Raw genomic sequence first — 21,374 nt, forward strand, 5'->3', positions numbered from 1 at the left:
TTAGCCCTGTCCACCCCTCTGTAAGTAGTTTATTTTATAAGCTCTATTCAATTAAACTCATGGAATGAGATGCCTGTCTACTGCCACATTGAGGCTGGATATGGTCATGTGACTTGCTTTGTCTAATGAACCTTCAGTGAATACAAGCAAAGGTTTGATAAGTGCTGTGCACGGAGGCTTGCTCCCTTGGAATGCTGATACCACCATGTAAGGAACCTAGGCTCTCTTGCTGAAGAGGCCACATGGAGGAGAACAGAGGTGCCCCACCAACAGCCCCGGCCAACCAGCAGACAAGTGAATGTGGCCATCTTGGATCACCCCACCCCAGGCAAGGGCCAGGAAAGGCTTAGATAAGAACACTCAGCCAATAGGTAGATTCGTGAGCAATAAAATGGTTGTTTTTTAGAAAACCACTCAGTTTTGGAGTTGTTTGTACTTGACAATAGAGAACCGCTATAGTGCATGTTATGAGGCTCACCTGCGGATGAAGCCACCACTGATGGCCATCTGCTCCCGTTCGTCCACTACACGAGCAGGCTGGCTGGCCACCACGCCGTCCTGATTATTGCCCCAGGCTTTTTTGTAAGCATCACTTGATTTAAGCCTATGTAAAAGAGAGGGTGAGTGACAAGGCACAGGGGTGGAGCAGCAAGCTCTCAACAACTGTCACTTCCTCAAGCGAAGAATCGAACCAAGCGAAAGAGTTTTAAGTCGAGGCATTAGAGAATACCGATATATCATAATCCAGACCCAAACAGTTGGCCACCACCATGCCTCAGCTACTCAACATTTCACTTCCAATGGAGTCCACTGTAGTGGACTTCAATCTTTGCCCACAAGGTTGTTCCTGTTTTGGTTTGTTTTGTGGTTTAGTTTGGATTTCAGACAAGGATTAAGGTAGCTGGAGGACATTTAGTTCTATTTTAGTGATGTGGTTATATTTGGAGACACAAAACACACAGAAAAACATACTGGCAGACAGACACAAAACAAGACTGCCAAGTAGAGTGTGCACACCACACCACAGCAACACATTGTCAACAAGAAAACATCCTCAACCAAGTGTTTACACACCATCATGCAAAGATCCCTGTGGAATATTTTTTTTTCCTGAAACATGTGGAACTAACATTTCCAAATCTCCATGAAGGACATAAAGGACTGGTGGTTGGCCAAGGGCGATGGTCTTTGCGTTGCCTCTAGAGTGATTTGAATTAGATAATATATCGGTACTTCCAAACAGTCACCATACATCCAGAGTTGATGTACAAACCTTTGTCCACAGAGACAAAAAGTAAAAGAAGCATAGTGAAATGAATGCAGGAAAATAGAAGAGAGAACAAGCCATCTAGCACCAAAAAGGGAAACCCCTCTATGTCTTCTTCATGCACCAGCTACAGGCATGAGTAGAAAGTGAAGCATTCTCATTTAAGCCAAACTACTCCAGAAGTTGACCATTCTCGAAAAAGGCACTAGCAGGACAGTAATAGCCTTCATGAGGATTTGAAACGCAGGTTCAGTAGCTTCTTTGTTGGGCTGAGGGGCAGGGTGGAGAGTGCTTACAAACTCCTACTTTAAACTATCCTGGGGTTGTAATACAGGAGAGTGGTTTAATGCTGGTATGGTCTCCATGGGCTGTATTCACTGAGCTGCCTTGGAGAAAAACTTAAAATCCAGGCATACCTATTGTGCCCAATAGAAACATGTGCAGCATATCTTGGTGGGTGTTGTAATTAAAGGCAATCAAAGATGTTTTTAGGTTCTTTACATAGTAGAAACCACATGCTTTTTAGTCCAAAAACAAGAGACATTCTTTGGTCCCATTTTCACATTTTCTATTCTAAGACACCAGGATTTAACATTTTTTTTTCTTCTTTCACCAGAGGACTGTAGCCATCTATTAAAACTGGCTCTGATACTTGCAGATTGGGGACCAAGCAACCCTGGAGACAAACTGGAAAACAGTACTGATGGAATTTAAGCAACTCCCACAATCAAATCTATAATGCCACAGGCCTCAGTGCAGTCCAAATGTATTGCACCAAAGGGCCATGGACCCATTCAATGAAACAAGATCCCCAAACTAAATTTAATAGGGCTTAGAGCCTGGATTTTTCAATTTTAATTTTTCGAACTCCCCATCTCCTCCCTCCTCAGATTAAAAGAAGGTATATGGACTTTGTGATGTTTTCTGCTATGTCAAATGTCGGCTATACCATCTTTGGCAAAGTCAAAGGAGTGGGAAGTATGCGTTTCTGAAAGAAGGCAAACCACTGCACCCACAATGCTGCACATAGACTCACATCACTGCCGTACATCTACCATAGTCCCTCGAAACATGCCGAGACAGGGCGAAGCCCTCAGAGAGTCCAGGGCACCACCAGCCACTGCGTTGTGACACATGGTTTTTAAAGCATTATTTACACACAATAGGGAACAACTCAGTCAAGCTTTGAAGCTTAATTTAGGGTCTCTTGTGCATTAAGGAAATTAGTGACCACTCAAATGTGGAATTCATAGGAGCCATCATTTCATTAGAACATTAGAATCCATCCCAGGGGACCCTGCCTCCACCCTTTCTTCACACACGATTGATGAAGGGGGGAAAATGTATCCGTTGGAATTTATCACGAAACGAATGGAAATCTCACCTGGGGACGAGTTGCCACGGAAAGGAATATACAGTCAAATCTTGACTAACTGGAATGCTTGGCCATGAGTTTTTTTGATGAATTATATGACTTTCTTAATGAACAGTGGGACCATGGAGGAAAATTTTCTTTCATGGGTGATGGGTGAATATCTTTTCTAGACTCCTGAGCCATTTTCCTGCCTAAGAGTCTTAAGGTAGAAAACCAGATTGAATCTTTCCTTGGTTATCATTTATATTGATTACTTGATGGCCTTTCTTGTGAAGATCAACTGTTATTGTTTGGTTCTCATAGATGTGGAATTTGCAGGAGGATGGAGACTGAGTGAGACAATGCCCACTACCTAGACTGCCCTGGAAGAAAAACCGTTTTACATTTCTGATATGAATTTTTTTTAATTTTTTTCTTTTTTGCTAAAAATGGAAGGGAGAAAGAGCATGCAGCTGAGGTTTCCAGTTACCTAGATTCCAGTTAATCAGGCTTTACTGTAGATCATTCTTTAAAAAGCAAATCTTTAAAAAAAATTTTTTTTTGCAATATGAGCCCCTCCCCCTCCTAAACAGGAAGTGGGATATTTTAAATCAGCCTCAAAGTTTAAAGGATGTGAATGGTCATATAATCTGCTAAAAATGATGTCAATTTCTATTCTAAAAGCTAGGATCAGGAGAGCTTTTAGGAAAAAGGGTTCTTTTAAAAGGGGGAAGTGGGAGGGGTGAGGGAGACTGGATAAGGAGTTTAATTTTCCAAATGCATGTTGGACAGTCCACTCATGCATTTCTTTTTCCACCACTAGTCAAATGAGATAATCTTCCAGAACCCTCAGTTTTAGATTCCTTCTGTTGCAAACCTTTATAACCACATGTCACATTTCTGCTACATTCCAAAAAAGCGTTGCAGAACCTTGAGAACAGTTGAATGTTTTGTGATGTTGTGCATGCAAAATCTACACATTTCAACATTTCAGCCAGTGTACTGGTAGATCTTCCAGGGAGAAGAATTTGGGAGGGATGGGTCCAATTTGGGTAAGGCTTGAGCGCTTCTTGCTGAAGAGCTCTTTGCCTCTGTTGGGTGCAGCAGCAGCATCTATTAACCAAATTTGGCAACTGGCGGGCAGTAGAAAGGGAGAATCTCTGTCATATTCTCTAATTTATAGAATGCTTCCTTGGGCCAAATTACCTGTCTCTTTTATTTCAGAAAAAATCAAACCCTCATATATGTGTTTCTCGTCTTCTAAACTTACCCGCAGCCTTTTCTAAATCTGCAATTTTGACCCTTGGGGTTGGGGAAAAGGAAGTTCCCTGGGTGCCTCTTTCTTGAGGCTAGCCTCTGTCTCAAGGTACACTTTCTGGAAAATGTTGAAACGTTCATCAATAAAAGTTGCTGACAGTGAAGGTTTCACTGTAGTATGCCTGATTTTTAATGCATCAACAGTAACTCCTGCTAATATCATCTATGCTATGAGATGAATGCATTGGAGACGGTATTGATCTGTTCTGCATGCCACATGCTCATCCTGCTTATGAGCTTGGCAGGAATGAGCTTGTCAAGGCTTGGAGATGGGCCTTGGGAAACCAAAGCTTCAGGCAGGCAGGCAGCACCTACTTGTTACAGGGACACACACAAAGCCCGCAGAATTTTCCTAGGTCCGTCAAATTCTTTTCTGCTTCTTTCATGTCCTTATTGATTTGGTCCATCCCTTCCTCAATGCGTTCCAGTTGTTCTGATTAAACACAAGTATTTTATCCCCACAGAATGAAGCAGATGGAAAAGGACAAAGAAAAAAAAGACAAAACTTCAGACATTCACTTAAAAAAAAAAAAAAAAAAAAAAAAAAAAAAAGAAAGAAAACTGGACGCCACAGATTAGAGCTGGTACCCAGTACCTACTTGTTACAAGGACATATGAAAAGGCCACAGCATTTCCCTAAATCTTTTAAATTTTTCTCAGCCTCCTTCATGTCTTGGTTGATATGGTTCATGCCTTCTTCGACACGATCGAGTTGTTCTGGTTAGGACAAAGGGATGACAGTGTGGAATGAATTTTTTGGGGGTTTCCAACAGAACATGAGAAATGACTATGTGAAACAGAATTTGAAAGAGAAGGAGAGATATCGCAATGCATTGTCCAAGAGGATGCATTGTTGAAGACCGCTACCACTGCCCTACACAGGTACGGGTGGAAGGAAACGAACAAAAACGATGCTCAAAATAGTTTGTAATTCAAACATGATGGGATGGGGTCGAAGGCCTGTTTGATTCTGAGTGTCCTGGAAAACAGCACAGCATATTCACTTACTCAGGCACCAGTGAAACTCAGGAGAAAAAAAAAATAGGGTGTTAGTTTATGTTTTAGGCATTCCAATGTAATGCTACTAGAGAAAGTATCTGTTGCAACTTTAAAATATCTCCATCTTTTGGTTTTTAAGCATCCCCAACCAGATAAGGGTAGAAAATAGAATCCATTTTCTTCTTTGGAGACAACAGCAGCAGCAGCAGCAATCATAAGCAATGGATATGGACCTCTTTCCTTTTCCTAGCAGTGGCTGTCCAGCCAGAGGTAGCCTGTGGTCTGCACTCGATTGTGCATATGTAATTCATAAAAGCTGTTAAAAAAAAAAAAAAGTAACATCCACACAGCAACACTGTAAGTCCTGGAACATTACAATTCCTCTCTCATCCTGTGACTTAATTGCTATGAATGTTTTGGAAGGCATTTCACTTCTCCGCCCCGTGATTTCCAAGTCTATAATGGCAGGCGTGTCAAACACCAAGCCCAGGCAGAAAGCAGGGAGAATGAGTGTCTCTTTGGAGGTAGGGTGAGGGACTGGAGCATAGGACAGTACAGTGTCACTGCTGCTAGCATAGCTGACCTTAGTGTATCTAAGACACAGATCGACAGTCATAAAAATGAATCATACTTCTAGGTTGCCAGGGTTACATATACCAACTTGATTAATTTTTTGAATTGTGTCACCAAATTGAGATAACTACAAGTTCAAGGAAAGGATTTTTAAAACAGCTTTTAAAAGACCATTAAAGGAAAGCAGCAATGGATGTCTTGGCTGTCTAATTACAAAACCTAACTACATTTCCATTCCTCTTTTCATCTGCATTTTCATGCATGCATGCCTATGCCTCCTGGAATAAAGGCATGCCTAGAATACAACTGATAAGTACATTCCCAGCCTAGGGGCATACATTATCACTTAAACACAATTTCACATTAAGTTATACAGTGGAAATTGTGCTTCCAAAAAATTAAGATACATTCACTAGTGACCCAAACTGCCAGACTGTGAATTTGGAAAAAAAAAAAAAAAAAAAAGGCTACTGTGTTTTCTTTTGTGAGGCTAAATAGCAGAAATCAGTTCATGAGGAATCTATTTCTCCTATGCTTCTTAAATGATGGGTGAAAAAAAAATTTCATTGTTTATCCAGCCTTGAATACCTGGAGGAAATAGCAAGGTAGTGCAGGAGAAGTTTTGCTGAATAAATACAGGCACAGCAATGGCTTTAAAGAAAACTCCTTAAAAGGGCTAAATATGGCTGGGCACAGTGGTTCATGCCTGTAATCCCATCACTTTGGGAGGCTGCAGTGGGTAGATCACCCGAGGTCAGGAGCTCAAGGCCAGTCTGGGTAACAAGGTGAAACCCATCTTTACTAAAAATGCAAAAAATTAGTCGGGTGTGGTGGCACGGCTGAGGCAGGAGAATCTCTTGAACCCAGGAGATAGAGGTTGCAGTGATCTGAGATAGCACCATTGCACTCTAGCTTGGACAGCAGGAGTGAAACCGTGCCTCAAANTCCCAGCACTTTGGGAGGTCTAGGTGGGCAGATCACTAGGTCAGGAGATTGAGACCATCCTGGCTAACACCGTGAAACCCTGCCTCTACTAAAAATACAAACAATTAGCCAGGCATGGTAGCATCCAGCTACTTGGGAGGCTGAGGCAGGAGAATTGCTTGGACCTTGGATATTGGAGGTTGTGGTGAGCCTAGATTGCACCATTGCACTCTAGCTTGGACACAGAGTGAGAAACCGTGCCAAAAAAAAAAAAAAAAAGAGTGGTTGGGGGATATATATGGCAATACTCTACATGAGAGAAGATTTTTTTTCCTAAGAACTTCACTCCAGTTTCCTTTTAAGAATGCAATAAATAAGTCTGTAGATACAGGTAAATATTCAAGTGGTGGGACTGGTGGGGGGAAAGGAGCTTATCATCAGATGAAGAACCATTATATGTACAGACAGTAGGGATACCAAATCCCAATCAAATAATTGCTAATGGTCTTTGGGAGTATGGGCTTGAGATGGATTGGAGGAGGTATCTGGGATCAGAAGAAGAAATGCTGCACTCAGCTAATGGCAGCTGAAATAAGCATAGATTATGGAGTGGGGACACATATGCAGTTATCTGTCCTTTTTGAGGAGTTTCTCCTAGGTTACAAAGCAAGTTGATAAATTTTTTTGACCAAAATATTAACTCGCTGTAAAGATATCAGGGACCCATCCACTGTGCTTCCAGAGATTAGGAGGTAACATATATATGTGAATTGGTGCACAGGTGTCTATGAATTAGATAATTGATACTAAAAGGGTAAAACAAACAGGCAAGTCTAAATCCATATTTCAGAAAGCTGGGCTCTGCCATCGGTTACCAGCTTGATTTGGCAAAGGCTTGACTAAAAGAGAAAATTCCAAAGCTGAATTTGATTCAGAAAACTATTCAGAAAACAGTTGACTCAAAACACTATTTTATAACTACCAATATCAGTTGAGTATATATTTATATATGAATTCTAAGTCAAACTCTTAATTTAAAAAATATTGTGGAATCATTTTGTTGCAGAACTTTTAACAGTAATATTAATTTTTAGAGTGTACTGAGTTATGTTTGTGGAGATGTTTGGCATATTGGGACTTCACAGCACTTCAGTGATTTCTGTGAAGATGTTTCTCAGGAAATGCTGAAAAGCTTCTCATTCTGGGATGGACAGCAGCATCTCTGAGGCTGATGGAGCGCACCATCCGGTGTTGACTGCTTTTGATCTCCCTAAGCTTGTTCTCTGGCTGGTTTCTGTTTATTCTTGGAGGCTGGGAGGATAATCACATTTTGAGTAGGGAGGGGTCTTCTAGTAGACGACACTATATGTTGGGGCCAGAGCTTGGGCTTTCTTTTGCCATGATGTTTGATCGCTGGTTATTTGTGATAGATCCACCAATGATAAGATGATCAAAGATTTATGTTAATGTTTTCCACTAATGTTTTTCCAATGACTGGTGAAAACAAAATTTCTACTAATCTCTCCTAAGTAAGACAACATGGGGCCCTTAGTATTCTCAACCTGGTAAAAATCAGTAGAAGATAGTAAGTGTTAATACTATTAATCTAGTATGCAGCCTTCATGAGTATATCTAGTTATAAGACACTGCCTATGTGAATTTCATTTTCCTTGGCATTGATGAGCATATAGAAATTTATTTAAATTTAAATAGCCATAAGTGGCTATCATGTTGGATAGTAAAGACTTAGTCATTCATAACAGATATTGGTGAGTGGACTTTAGCTAGAGAGATGGTTCTTCAAATGCCACCTTGTAGTGCCATGAATCTTATAAGAAACCTGACTCTCTGGACAGGGATTTACTTTGTCTTTCTTCTGTCAGATAGCAGACAAAGATTTCACTGTTTAGTTGGGAGTTGATCCCAGGGGATATTCCCAAAAGCCACATCTTCAGCATCAAAACAGACATATAACCCAGCAAAGACCAGCAAAAGGAACAAGCGATATGGAGGTAAAAGTCTACATTAGTGCCAGAGTCATTTGGGGACTTCTCTTGGTGACAAAGTTTCTAGAGGAATAAAAGTCCCAGGGCTCAGTACATTTCCAGGGCTGTGTTGCCATGCTCAGTGCTCCTTGGTGTCTCCTGATACCTGGGTATAAAGCAAGAATCCCATAGGAAATTTCCCCGTGCAGCCATTTAACTGGACAACCTGGAATGGCCTGGCCTGACCCAAGAGTGGTTGGGATGGGTCTTTAGAAGGATGGCTGTTTCTTGAGGCTCCCATGCTGCTGTGGGGTAGATATAGTCAACACTTTTGGTGCTCAAGCATAAAGAAAATTAGTAGAGCATAACTGAAGAGAAATGTCAAAGGAGTTACCGATCTAAACAAGTAAAGGCATATACAAAATTAAAACGCATTTATAATGGCAATGAAGATAGTTGTTGACATGATCATCTGTCAATTAGAAAGGTCCTTCTGGGTACCTACTGCCTAATTGAGGGGGTTCTGAGTTCCTATTATAGTATAAATGAAATGTGTACCATTTAAGACTGGGCAGAAACCACCCACTTTTGGGGGTTTTACAGTTGCATGTTTCTCATCAGTATCTATCTACTCATCACACATCTGGTAAAACCCAGTCTATCCTTGTTTAACTGAGGAATTCAGCATTTACTGTGCTATGGCCGTAATTGAAATGTCTTAGCCAAGAACATTAAGTGTCTCATGGGGAAATCTGTCAAACAGACATCCTATTCTGCTTTGTTTCTCAGAGAATAATACATAGATGATTCTGGAGATCATTTGTGCTAAAGAATATATATTTTTACATTTTTATGACGATTTCAGCAAATTGTTATCTCTGTATTTTCTTTATCAAAGTACAATGCAATTTATCACTCATGTAAGCCTGTTATTCATGTTTTCTCTTTTTGATACCAGGTTTGTATATATTATTTTCCATGTCTTTATGTCAGTGCTTTATTGTTCGGGGGGGAAAGGCTTGATCCCAAATCTTTCCTAAATCTACCCTCCATTGCAATGTCTCTTTTTCTACCCGCCTCAAGTTACAAATTATTAACTTAAAAAAAATAAATAAGGTGAAACTGCTAATTATTTAAGTGTGGGTACCACTCTTTTATTGGGCTCTTGCTGTTTAGTTATTTTATTTATTTACCTCTTTTGAGACGCAGTCTAGCTCTGTTGCCCAGGCTGGAGTGCAGTGGTGCAATCTCAGCTCACTGCAACCTCCGCCTCCGGGGTTCAAGAGATTCTCCTGCCTCAGCGTCCTGAGTAGCTGGGATTACTACTACATGGTGCATGCCACCATGGCTGGCTAATTTTTATCAGAGACGGGGTTTCACCATGTTGGTCGGGCTGGTCTTGAACTCCTGACCTCATGATCCACCCACCTCGGCCTCCCAAAGTGCTGGGATTACAAGCGTGAGCCCCCATGCCTGGCCTGTTTAGTTATTTTTAAAAAGCAATGACTTACTGCACCCTGAGTTTCAAAGCCTGGGACATTGTTACACAGATCTAGCTAACAAGTCACATGATAATAATAAACCCATTTGGAGAGTTCTGAAGACTTCCACTGCAATTGCAATACCTTCAACATGGAACTCCAGTAGACTTCATTATTTGTATATAACTTTTGACATTTGTATTGTGAAAATTGAAGGTAAAGCATTGGAGTTTATGTTCAACATTTTTTCAAAACTTTTTTCTCCATTTTTTGGATCAATTGGTATATATTTATTGAAAAAGTTTAATACAAATAAATAATATAAACCAAAAGTCTTTATATGACAGCCAGATGCCTCTAGCTGTGCAACTATGCACCCTGCCACAGTGTTTACATTGAGGCCAGGCTCTTCCTGTGATGCTTCAAGCCAATGGCTGAGCACAATGGGGCTACTAGTGCTGGAACATTTCTGCCCAACACAGGGCTCCTCTAATCAGCAATCTTTGCTTTTGGGTTCCCATGAGCTTGGCTTAGGGCTTCTCAGAGTAGCATTGCAGTGTGAAGCTCTTCCCACCTAATTCTTCCTTCCCCATCTACGTTTATAGGGGTCAGACTTGATTCATAGTCTGAAGGCTGTCCCTACCTACTCCTGCCCCTCTTCCCTTGACCAATCACAGACATTTCCCAAATAAATCTCTTTTGCTTCCTGGCATTTGCTCCCCAGGGGACTCCAAAGAATGTACCTTCCTCCAGTCCCTCTGGCTCCCATCCCAAATCCACAGAAGTCAGTAAATAAAGATTTACCTCATTTATTATGTTGGTTGCAGAACATTTCTTTTATGGCCGTACCACAACTAATTGGACTGGTCTCCTCACCGACAGACATTTAAGTTGTTTCTAATATTACATTATTATGAGTAAGGCACATGCATTTTTCTTCATATAACTGTCAATGCATATCTGCAGTGTAAAATTCTAGAAGTGGAGCGTCTTGGTTAAAGATGGACACAGTTTAAAATGTGAAGTTATTATTAAATTATTCTTCAAGACATTTGTATCAGGCTGCAGTGCCCAGCTGTAGAATAAGAGTTTCTGTTTTCCCAACATATTCACAACACTGGTTATTATCAGTTTTTAAAATTTACACCAGTCTGCTCTAAAAAGTGCTACCTTTCCTGGTTGATGATTAGAGCATGGTTTCATACACCTATGATGACATCTTATCTTACATCCGTTTTTTTCTTTAGGTTGCTGCCCTTTTTTTTTTTATATGCAAACGCTCTCTAGATTTTAGAAGTGCCTTCTGTCTGTTATCTGTAAGGCATGTTATTCCCCACAACTTGAGGTTTATGCTTAGAGTTTATTTGTGGTTTCCTATGTTGTGGATGCATTCTACATGTTTATTTTTGCCATTTAAAAAATAGTCATGACTCCAAACAATTTTCTAATACATTTACAAAATATGAATAAAAAAACTTTGCAGAAATCTGTTTCTTATTATAAGAATCCAGAATGGAATCAGGTAACTGACTTGTGGCTAGAATGATGTACAATCTCACCATAGGGCTAGATACATTGAGACAAAGAAAAATCATGGTATTATACTTTTTGTTTCCAGGTTAGGTATAGAGATGCTATATTAAAATGCTAGCTGTCTGATTTTCCTTGCTTCTAGTATTTCTGTAATAATTTTAAAAACAGGCCAAATATTTCAATTGGTTCAATGTTCTATTCTCCAAATAATTCCCCTCAGGTTATATTCTGTGAAAGATAGTTCCCAGGTATTTAAGAAATACCCATAGTGACTTAGAAATCAAAACTACTAGATACTGAATTGGGATGGTCAAAAGTAGACAACATGATATACCACATTCTATTCTATCTAGGTATTATTAGAAGAAATCCAAATTTATTGGGAAAGTTTGGGGGCAAGGATAATAAAAAAATTCTTACACTGTCCAAAGTACTATCACTAAAAAAACAATGGCTTTTGCTTCAAAATTCTGTTACCCCAAAATATATAACAGAGATAGTAGTATCATTGATTCACTCATGAAGAAGGCCTCAACATTTCCATACGTTCAATCTTTTCAACAGAGAAAGAAAAACAGCAACGTGAAAAACCTAAAACCCTCACATTCTTGTACATGTGTAACATATGTAAAATGACCTCCTGCATATGCACAAATAATTTAAAAAATGCACATTATTCAGAAGCTGAATTGTTCTTACTGAAGAAATCTGAACTTACCTCCTTGTTCATCCAACATAACCAAAGTCCTGATACCAGCATCTTTACTCTACATTCCAATAATGGTAGCAAAGTTGAAAAGGAGTTAGAGAGAGAAAAGAGAGAAAGAGAAATCAGTAAGGGGACAATTAGCCCTAGAAATGGAAAATGAAGAAGGACCAAAAGGAAAAAAGGGAGGAAGTACGGACGAGAGCCCTGATGGGTTGGGGAGGGATAGAAGAATGGACCACCTGTGGACTTGCTCCACTAGTGATGTTCTGGGGGGAAGAGGACTGGAGCACAGTCTCCATGGGGTAGGGCTAGGGTGGGGCCTGCATAAAATCAGAATACACAAACTTCATATTGTAATTTCACATACTGTAATTTTATGTTTAGAAATAAAAATGTCTACGGTTTTTATAACACCAATCACAGAAAGCAAACCTTTGGAAATTTTCTAGCTTTAATTTTCCTCTTTGTCATGATCTATCAGAAAATCTTCAGCAGTGAAACTGGGGAGGGATGCCCCATGGGGGACGTGAGGAAGAATCTTGGTGGTGGGGGTTGAGGTTTTCAGATTCAACAGAAGAGAGCATGGCCTTGCAAAGGTTGGGAAATACAGCTCAAAGGGACTCATTCTCCTATTTTCTCTCTCTATAGACAGGGTCTGCAGTATTTAGAATGGGATTGAGATAAGAAATAAGGGCTCTTAATTCTGAAATCTAAAATTCTGCATAATAATCTAGTGTGAGAAATTCCTTTACAAGCTTTACAGAAATTATTTTGTGAAGGAGAAGTTTTTAAAAGGCACCCTTCATCTGCTTATTATTCAAACAAACCAAACGCCACCTGAACTGTGGGCAGGAAGAGAGTGGAAGTTGGTGGGCAGGACAGAAGGAACCAAGAGATCTGTGTCACTCATACTTAAGAATCCTAATTGCTAGAAAGTTTAATCAGTTAACGCCTTTCATTTTACAGGGTGACTGCTAATGAGTATAAAATGGCATTGCTTATAGTTTGAATTAATTGGTTTTTCAAGTAAAGCTCATTGTAGCCTCAGAATAAATTTTAAGCTAGGAATACTCTCGCGGTACTTATTTTCCACTGACATCCTCTGAACTAAGAAAGAAAAGAGAGAGATGCTAGTGGAGGCCACCAAAGGGCTTTTAAACAAATAGTATTTCAACAATTAAATTGCAATAGTGCTTCTGAAAAATAAAATCCAACACTGAAAATGATTTCTGTGAGCTTTCATAAACTCATCATTTTAGAGAATGTGTGTAGTTAAAGATCCAGGACACAAAAGCCTCCTTTGCCTTTGAGCACATGTTGATAGGCTTTAGTGGCAAAGTCAGGATGTAGTATGAACAGGGCTGGCCAAGGATGGCCTCAGGAGTCATTGACAGCACAGACTCTGGAGCCAGATGTTAGATATAGTGAATCCCAAGTTTCTCTTCAAAGAATCAGTATGTCAGTATGTTCAGCTCTCTTATTCTTTGATAGTTATTCTTTAATTCTCCATTGTAAAGTTTTCCTTGTAGTTTCAGTAAATAACCTTTTCCACCAGTTCTAATCAGTAGTTCATATCTATTCCCCCGGTCCCCTGCTTGTCTTGACTCATCCCAGTTACCTGCTCCGGTCACCTGCTCCAGCCATCTGCTTTGACCCCTGGCTACTTGCTCTGACCTGCCTGTAATCATCCTTCCAGCCTGTAAACTACCCACTGTACCACTCCGGCTCGTACCCATCCTCCCTTTAAAAACAGCTGATCGGGATTAGTCTAGACTGTGCAGTCTAACCCTAGCCAATAGGGGAATGACACAGCAGTAGGGGTGACCCTCCAACAGTCATAAGTACCCCTTTCCCTCCCTTGTTCAGGTGTGCACTCGCCATTGTTCCATCTGTGAGCCACACCCTTCTATAGAAGCAAATGGCCTTGCTGAGGACATTTATATTTGAGTGCTATTTCTTTTGTGGCATGGAAAGTTCTAATTCTAACACAGACTCTCGGCTGGAATGCTGGTGATTTCACTCCCTAACTATGGGGCCTCAGGCAAGTGTCCTAATTGTTCTGTGCCTCAGTTCACTCCTTTGTAAGACAGCAATGACAATAGTTAATACCTCGCTGAGGTGGTATGTGCAGTAAACGAATTAATATGTGGAATGTGCTAGAATGGAGTCCGGCCTACAGTTAGCGTTACATAAGTGTTTCTAAAATAAATATATTCAGAAAATGCATCTATAGCAGGCTATCTAGGCAAACTAAAAATATCATCATTATCAAGTATCTGAAGCTTCTCGACCACTGCTTCCCAAACTTGAATGTGCATATGAATCCTCTGCACATGAATCGTCTTGTAAAATATAGATTCTGATTCAATAGGGCTAAGGTAGAGCCTGGGCTTTTCATTTCTAACAAGCTCCCTGAAACATGGAGCTGGTTCAGGGACATACATACACAAAAACCTTCCAAAATGTTTTCTTTATGTGTTGTAAATAGGCTTTTGTCTGTACTAGCCTGTATTTCAATGATTTCTTTGCTGTTTTGTGGGTCTTTCTCCATTTCTTGTCAGATGAAATTATAAAAGGCAGATGGCTATTCAGGCATATGGATGTGACAATGTAGGTTCTGCTGAGGGCAGAGGCATCTCGGAGACCACTTTCTCCTCAAGTACTCAATCAGGCCACCCGTGACATCCTTGCTCCATTCTTTTGGGGACAGTGGCTGGGAAAAAGGTTAGTGATTTTAGTTTGGCCAGTCCAGCCCTCATCAGTTTGGACTTTCTTGATATTCTATCATACCCATTTATTTTTATGTGGAGTCCTGCAAGTATAATTTCACATTTGTCCAATTTGGCACTGAATGTTTTAACACTAGAATGATTCACGGAACTAATTTGAGGGAGTAAGCGTTTTTTAGGTTGCCCCAATTTGGGAGAACAGAAGCAGCGAGCACTGATGTGGGAGTCAGGGATGCTGGGTTGTGCTCTTAGCTCAGCCAGCAGCCAGTCATGAGACCTGGGAGAAACATCTGACCTTGCAGAATGTTTCTCCATGTTTAAGATAAGGATGGGGATGCCAAATAAGATTGAGTAGTTCATAGTTGGTTAATCACTCACTGGCTCGCTCCTCCCTCCCTTCCTCCCTTCCTCCCTTCTTTCCTCCCTCCCTTCCTTCCTAGTATTTATTGAGCCTCTACTCTGCCCTAGGCACTAAGGATAACGGGTAGACCAATGCATGACTTCTCAAATGTGCTCCTTTGTGTGTCAGACAGTTTGGTCAGGTGGGCAGAACCAGGATCTGTGAGTCATTACTTCTGAATTCGAGACCTATCTTTATAATGCTAGTGCTCTAAAGTCACCTGTTCTGTGTCTCAGCTTCCCAGCTGTCAAATGGGGACAGTAACTACTCCCTCATAACTTCTCACAGTCTGTTATGAGGTAAGATGAGCTGCAGAGGGTCCAGCCTCTCAAGGTTCTCCTCTATGGGAAGGTGACACATCCATGCATTCAGGAAGTAAGACACTAAGATGCAGGATTTAATTTGAGTAGAATCTCAATCCCTTAAGCTGCCTTGTTTCCTTAGATTCTTTTAGGTTTTTTTTTTTTTTTTTTTTTTTGAAATTCTCAGAGAAAAATAATGATGGTAAGAATTGCTGGTGGAAGAGAAGTTAAGTGTTACATGTAAGAAATTACACTCTGAAATCAGGTAGACCTGGGTTTTAACTTCATGCCTGTCATTTATACCTGTGTGTCTCAAGCAAGCTACTTAACCACTGTGTACCTCAAGTTCCTCTACAGCAAAACAGAGATCACAATAGTAGTATAAGGAAGCTAACAAAGTTTAAATTGGGTAATGTACGTTTGATGATGATGGTAATGACAGCTCCAAGCACAGTCCTTGGCACATGCCACCTGGGTATCTGTTAGAACTTGCATTTGGCTCTGCTGTTTTGCTGACAGCTTCTATCAAAATAACTAAGTTGTTTTTTGGGGGAACTAGAAGCTTAGAGGTGGGCAGGGAAGAAACAAGATTTCAGGGAGGCAGAATATTACTTTCTCTTATTCCTTAAATAGTATTATGTTTTAGTAGCTAGGAGTGTGAGGAGGTAGTTCTATTTTTATCTTAGCTCAATTCTTAGTTTCTATTTGAGATTGCTGGGGAAATCGCCTACCTAAAAACAGGGGAGTTGGAGATACGAAGGATTACTTTATTTTTTCCATTTCTTTCTTTTCTCTTTTTATTATTTCTCTATTTTAATTGTTTTTAGTTTTTGCAGATGAACTATGACAATCTTTACAGAGCATTTCGAATCTTTCCTTGGCCATTCTGAGATGCTTTCCCCAAAGTCCAAAACATTTGAACTAAAACCGAACATTCCAGGCACTCTCTCCAAAAGACCCCACATCTGCATATCTGAAAAGGACTGCCCAATCTGAATTTTTTCATTTTTAGCGTAAAGTCTGGCATATACGGCTTTAGAATGCTTATTCTCTTTGAATAGCCAAAGTGTCTTGAAAGCCTTGAAAGGTAAGTTGGCATAAAAAGGAAGGATGCTAAAACATTCATGAAATATTAGTTGTTCAATAACCACTCCATGAAAGCTATGTGGTGCCTCTGAATTGACCTGCCCTAAGGCTGTAGGGCTTTTCCTGGGCTTAGTTTACATAGCCCTAGGCATTCATGAGCAGGCTTCATTTCCTGCATTTAGCATTAGCAGAATTAACTTTTTTCCCCTGGAATTAAATACTCCCTCCTTAAGGATTCTCTTACCAGAATCAGCTGTTCCCTCCCCTAAGCGCCTGAGGCAAATATGGCCTTGAATTTGCAGAGCTACTTACTTATCTGTTTCCCAGCAAGACACTAATTTACATCTTCCTTCCTAGCCCCCAGAGGTGGGGATTCTGTGAATATTTGTTGAAATGCATTCACCAAAAAGAGAGTTCCTAACTCCAGGCTGAGAACCAAATGCTACGTGATTTCTAACGTTTTTACTTATCTATGGCATTCATTTTTTCTGAATTCTCCACTGAGCTCTGTGTAGTTTTACATTGACCTTGAAATGCTGATAATGACGACTATTAAAAAGCAAGACCCCACCCCTAACCACGGTTACACCCAGGAGTCTACAAAGGATGGTGAAAGTTGTATATTCCACTGAAAGTGAGACTGTTTGCTTTAGGGAGATTTCACAAGTTAAGTAACCTTTCCTGTCTTTGAGACTGAATTTCAATAAGAATTCAGCTCAATTCAAATTACATGGCACTGTTGAACCTTGGGATCATGGGTAAGATCCTGGCACTTCAATGCTCAGGTTTTCCAAATGATTTCTGCCCTTGATGAATATTTAATACGGATTCTCCTAGAGAACATCCTTTTTGATCGAAAAGCAGAATATCATCTGAATAGCCAATATCCTAGACATCAGGATGTTTGGTCATAAATATAAAATAACCCAGGAGGAAGTAAGAGCAAATCAATCTACTCTAATAACACTTTGCTCACAATTTCCTAAGCATAGAAAGTCTAATAGCCTCCTCTCATTTATTAGAGGTAGGAGATAGCTTCCATCTGTTTTGCTCCTTGTTCTAAGACGTAGCTTCATGCTTGATTGAAAAACGCTTTAGAAGAAACAAAACCATACGATTTGAGAATCCTATTTCAATCAATAAGCTTTTGAGATTTTTTTCCTTAGAATAAATTAGAGCAGATACTCATTTTTCAAGACCGGCCGACACAACTTGCAGTTTAAGAAGATACATGAAAAAGTGACCATGTCTCAGACTATGATGTGTAAGGGATCAGTTAAAGGTGTGTGTTCTGACTCATTGGTTCCGTCCTTTCCGCGATGTAGGCAGCATTTCAGCATTGCATAGGCAGGCAAATTGGTGACAGTTCTGATATTTCAGAAACTTATATCAGATGTGCATACACATAAGCAAAAAAGAAAAATGAGATTGGGGCTATGGTTGAAGGTCACAAAGATGTATTAGGATAATAATATAATAACATACAATCAAATAAATATCTTGGTTGACTTCTGGGCTCCCTTCAGGTTAACATCAGAGCTCATGTCGGCATATTACTAAGATGCGCTTCTTTCCCTTTTTTTCCTCCGGAAAACTTGAGAAAGAGTAATTCTAGGCCGGGCGCGGTGGCTCAAGCCTGTAATCCCAGCACTTTGGGAGGCCGAGGCGGGTGGATCACGAGGTCAAGAGATCGAGACCATCCTGGTCAACATGGTGAAACCCCGTCTCTACTAAAAGTACAAAAAATTAGCGGGGCATGGTGGCGCGTGTCTGTAATCCCAGCTACTCAGGAGGCTGAGGCAGGAGAATTGCCTAAACCCAGGAGGCGGAGGTTGCGGTGGGCCGAGATCGCGCCATTGCACTCCAGCCTGGGTAACATGAGTGAAACTCCATCTCAAAATAAATAAATAAATAAAAATAAAGAAAGAGTAAGTCTATGCTAAGAGCCTTGCCTGCACCTCTAGATTTAGAGTATCTGCCGTTTTTTTGGTCCCCAAGTATTTCTGCATGAGTGGTGTTCTCGGAACAGTGCAGATAGAGCATTGCTCTTCACTTAGAACGCTGCTTCCCTGTGCTGAGGGCCTGCTTTGCTAGGGCTGCCTTCCTGTGTGGCCTGTGTGTGCGACACTGCAGGCTCAAATTATCATTTTAGGGGATAACAGATTTTGTTATGTGCGCCCCACCCACTTCCCCGGCTTCCTAAGGAGTGCATGCTTGCCACCTCCTTCCCACTCCTCCTTTGGCAATTCACATTTAGCCATATCTCATTGCTAGGTGAGAAGCTGAAGCTACAGAAATAAAGAGAAGGAAGACATTGGCTCCTAGTGTGAGAGGCGGCTGCCTTTCCTTTTAGCTTTTGTCAAATTTATCTTTTCTTCCCTTTCATGTTGCTGCATTTGCAATTTATGGTAGCATGACGGGAGTAGGTTCATTTAATCATTCTGCCAGAGAAAGCCCAAGATCTCTAAAAATGATAATCACACATGAATTTATACACTGATAAGCAGTTTCAAAGCACAGCTAAAACAGCATCTCACTCAATAAAAACTATTAGGCTTGTTTTATTAGGTTAAGATAAATATAGTTCAATCCATTCTTTTTCCACTTCATCTCTCCCATTGGGCAAGTTCAATTAATCCATTTATTCTGCCTGGTTGATTGCTGCTCTACCAAATTGGAATCAGTGAGGTTTATGATTGCAAGTGCCCTTTTGATTCCATTATTGCTATTTGCCCCATTTTACCTGTTTAAAAATAGGTTGGGATTCATTAACCCTGTCTTGCAAATGGATGCTCAATCCAGAGAGGAATCTAAAAAAGCTTCTGTATTCATATTATTGGACTTGATATTTCCCCTTGTTAAAGGGTTTTCCTATTTTTTTCATAAATTTTAGTGCTTGACTAAAATACAATTTCTAAAAATGATATATTTATATGCATACATACTTTTAAAAGTCGTATATGTGGCTAAAGTTAGAACAGAATCTCAAGATTAGATGCAATTTACAGGCACTAAAATAATTACAAATAAAATTTTATGTAGATAACTCCTTTGCATATTAAAAATTGCTCTGATTTGCTTAAAGTCATACAATCTATTTGATTTCCTGAGAGCACTGACTTGGAAATTCTATTCTTCTCTGCTTCCCAGACTACAGAGGTGGCTTGGCTGGAAGTGAGAGTGAAGGGGCCTTCATGGCTATCTGGCAAACTAAATACAGCACCTCCTTCCTTATGAGCTTTCCTGATAGGCTACATTCACACTGGAATCAATGGGATCATGGCCGAAGGAAACGTAATAACATCTGGGAAAGGATATATTAGCATAAGGGATTCGTTTGTCTTAAAATACTCTCACTTCTTACCTCTTCAACCAGTTGCAGCATACGACGGGTGCTTTCCAGCGACTACGATTAAACAAACAAAAACAAACATAAACATTATGAATGCAGGATCCAGAGGTCTTGGAAAGTCAGAAAAACTTTCTTTACTTGAGAAACACAAAGGGTCTCTATCACATATTCTTTTCTGTTGGCAAGTGAAACACAAAATGTCATTACATTTTCAAACTCTTTCCTGTCAGGCTTTTTACATGATCAGATTCCCTAAAGCAATTCCATTAAAGTTTATCTTCATAAAATCAAAACCATATGAAGCTGATCTTGATATCAAAGACAAAGTAATCTGGAGAAGATAATTTTGCATGCTCAGAATGCATGAAAAATTATATCAAATACTCAGAGGACTAATTTGGCCTCCCTGGGCCAGAAATATTGAATTTTAAACACGAACATAATTTTTCATGAATCGAAATGAATATAACATCAAGTTTCTTACAAAACTCCTAGAAACACTATTGGAAGTTCTTATCAATACAAATTAAGTTGTTGCCTTAGGGTGAAAAAAATCAAGCATGTTTGAAATAACTCGCCTATAGGAGACAGCTATAATAATTATCTTCATCCTCAGATAAGAAAAAATGAGATGGGAAGTCTGAGCTCTGCAATGGTCCCTTGGGCATGGCGTTGTCACTTTTTTCTCAGTTCTTTTGAAACGACTAGAATCCAACAACCAGTGTGATTTCTCAAAGCTTTGCTTTTAAGTGACAAACTTATTTTGAACAAGATTCTGCAGGAACCTGAAGGATGTTAGTTCCCTGGAAGAGCTGTCAGCTGGCTGCTTTTTGAAATAGAAGGGCTGCAAGTAGCAGTCTGCTGGTAAAGGTTTAACTACCGGCTGTTTAGGACAAATATACGAAGACATACATGTATTCAAGGGTATTATATTACTGATATAAAGGATGAATGGCACCAAATTTACAAAGAATAGTAAAATATACAATACTCTCTTTATTGTAAATTCCACATAGCCAGTTGATTCTCACAGAAAGCTTTTACTGATTTTTGCTGAACTTTTGTGCCTGTAGCTAACCATGTGATGAACCAGTGTAGTTCTGACATGAATGTTGGTTGGATATTCTCATTTATGTTAATGAGTAAGAAGAAAATGAAACGATGAAGACATGTGTCGGAAGGAACTTGACTCATTTGTGAATGACAAAAGGGATTTCTTGTCTTAGGGAATCACAATTTTCAAATACTGGAAGATTTCCTCTTTTTGTGTTATTCATAGTACAATAGCTCCAGACATATATAATTTTAACTTTAGTCTGCATTATTAACATTTTCTCCACTTTTTAAAGTCTAGGCAATCAGG

The 21,374-nt window shown here is 39.9% G+C and overlaps 1 protein-coding gene across 4 annotated transcripts in view; it reads right to left on the reverse strand.

Moving 5' to 3' along the window:
* SNAP25 (synaptosome associated protein 25) overlaps positions 1 to 21,374 on the reverse strand; it is an 87,665-nt gene that overhangs the window by 10,977 nt on the left and 55,314 nt on the right. For 3 of the 4 annotated variants that reach the window (XM_017523944.1, XM_017523946.2, XM_017523945.2), the window contains 4 exons: positions 20,024 to 20,065; positions 12,152 to 12,200; positions 4,254 to 4,371; positions 479 to 604 (listed from right to left, as the gene is read on the reverse strand). In XM_017523944.1, the coding sequence (XP_017379433.1) occupies positions 479 to 604; positions 4,254 to 4,371; positions 12,152 to 12,200; positions 20,024 to 20,065 (335 nt within the window). Of the gene's footprint in view, positions 1 to 478; positions 605 to 4,253; positions 4,372 to 4,537; positions 4,656 to 12,151; positions 12,201 to 20,023; positions 20,066 to 21,374 lie in introns of all 4 variants that reach the window. The other variant, XM_017523947.2, reaches the window with a different exon arrangement.

This window comes from Cebus imitator, unplaced genomic scaffold (genome assembly GCF_001604975.1).
Source record: "Cebus imitator isolate Cc_AM_T3 unplaced genomic scaffold, Cebus_imitator-1.0 Scaffold31, whole genome shotgun sequence".
NCBI lineage: Eukaryota > Metazoa > Chordata > Mammalia > Primates > Cebidae > Cebus > Cebus imitator.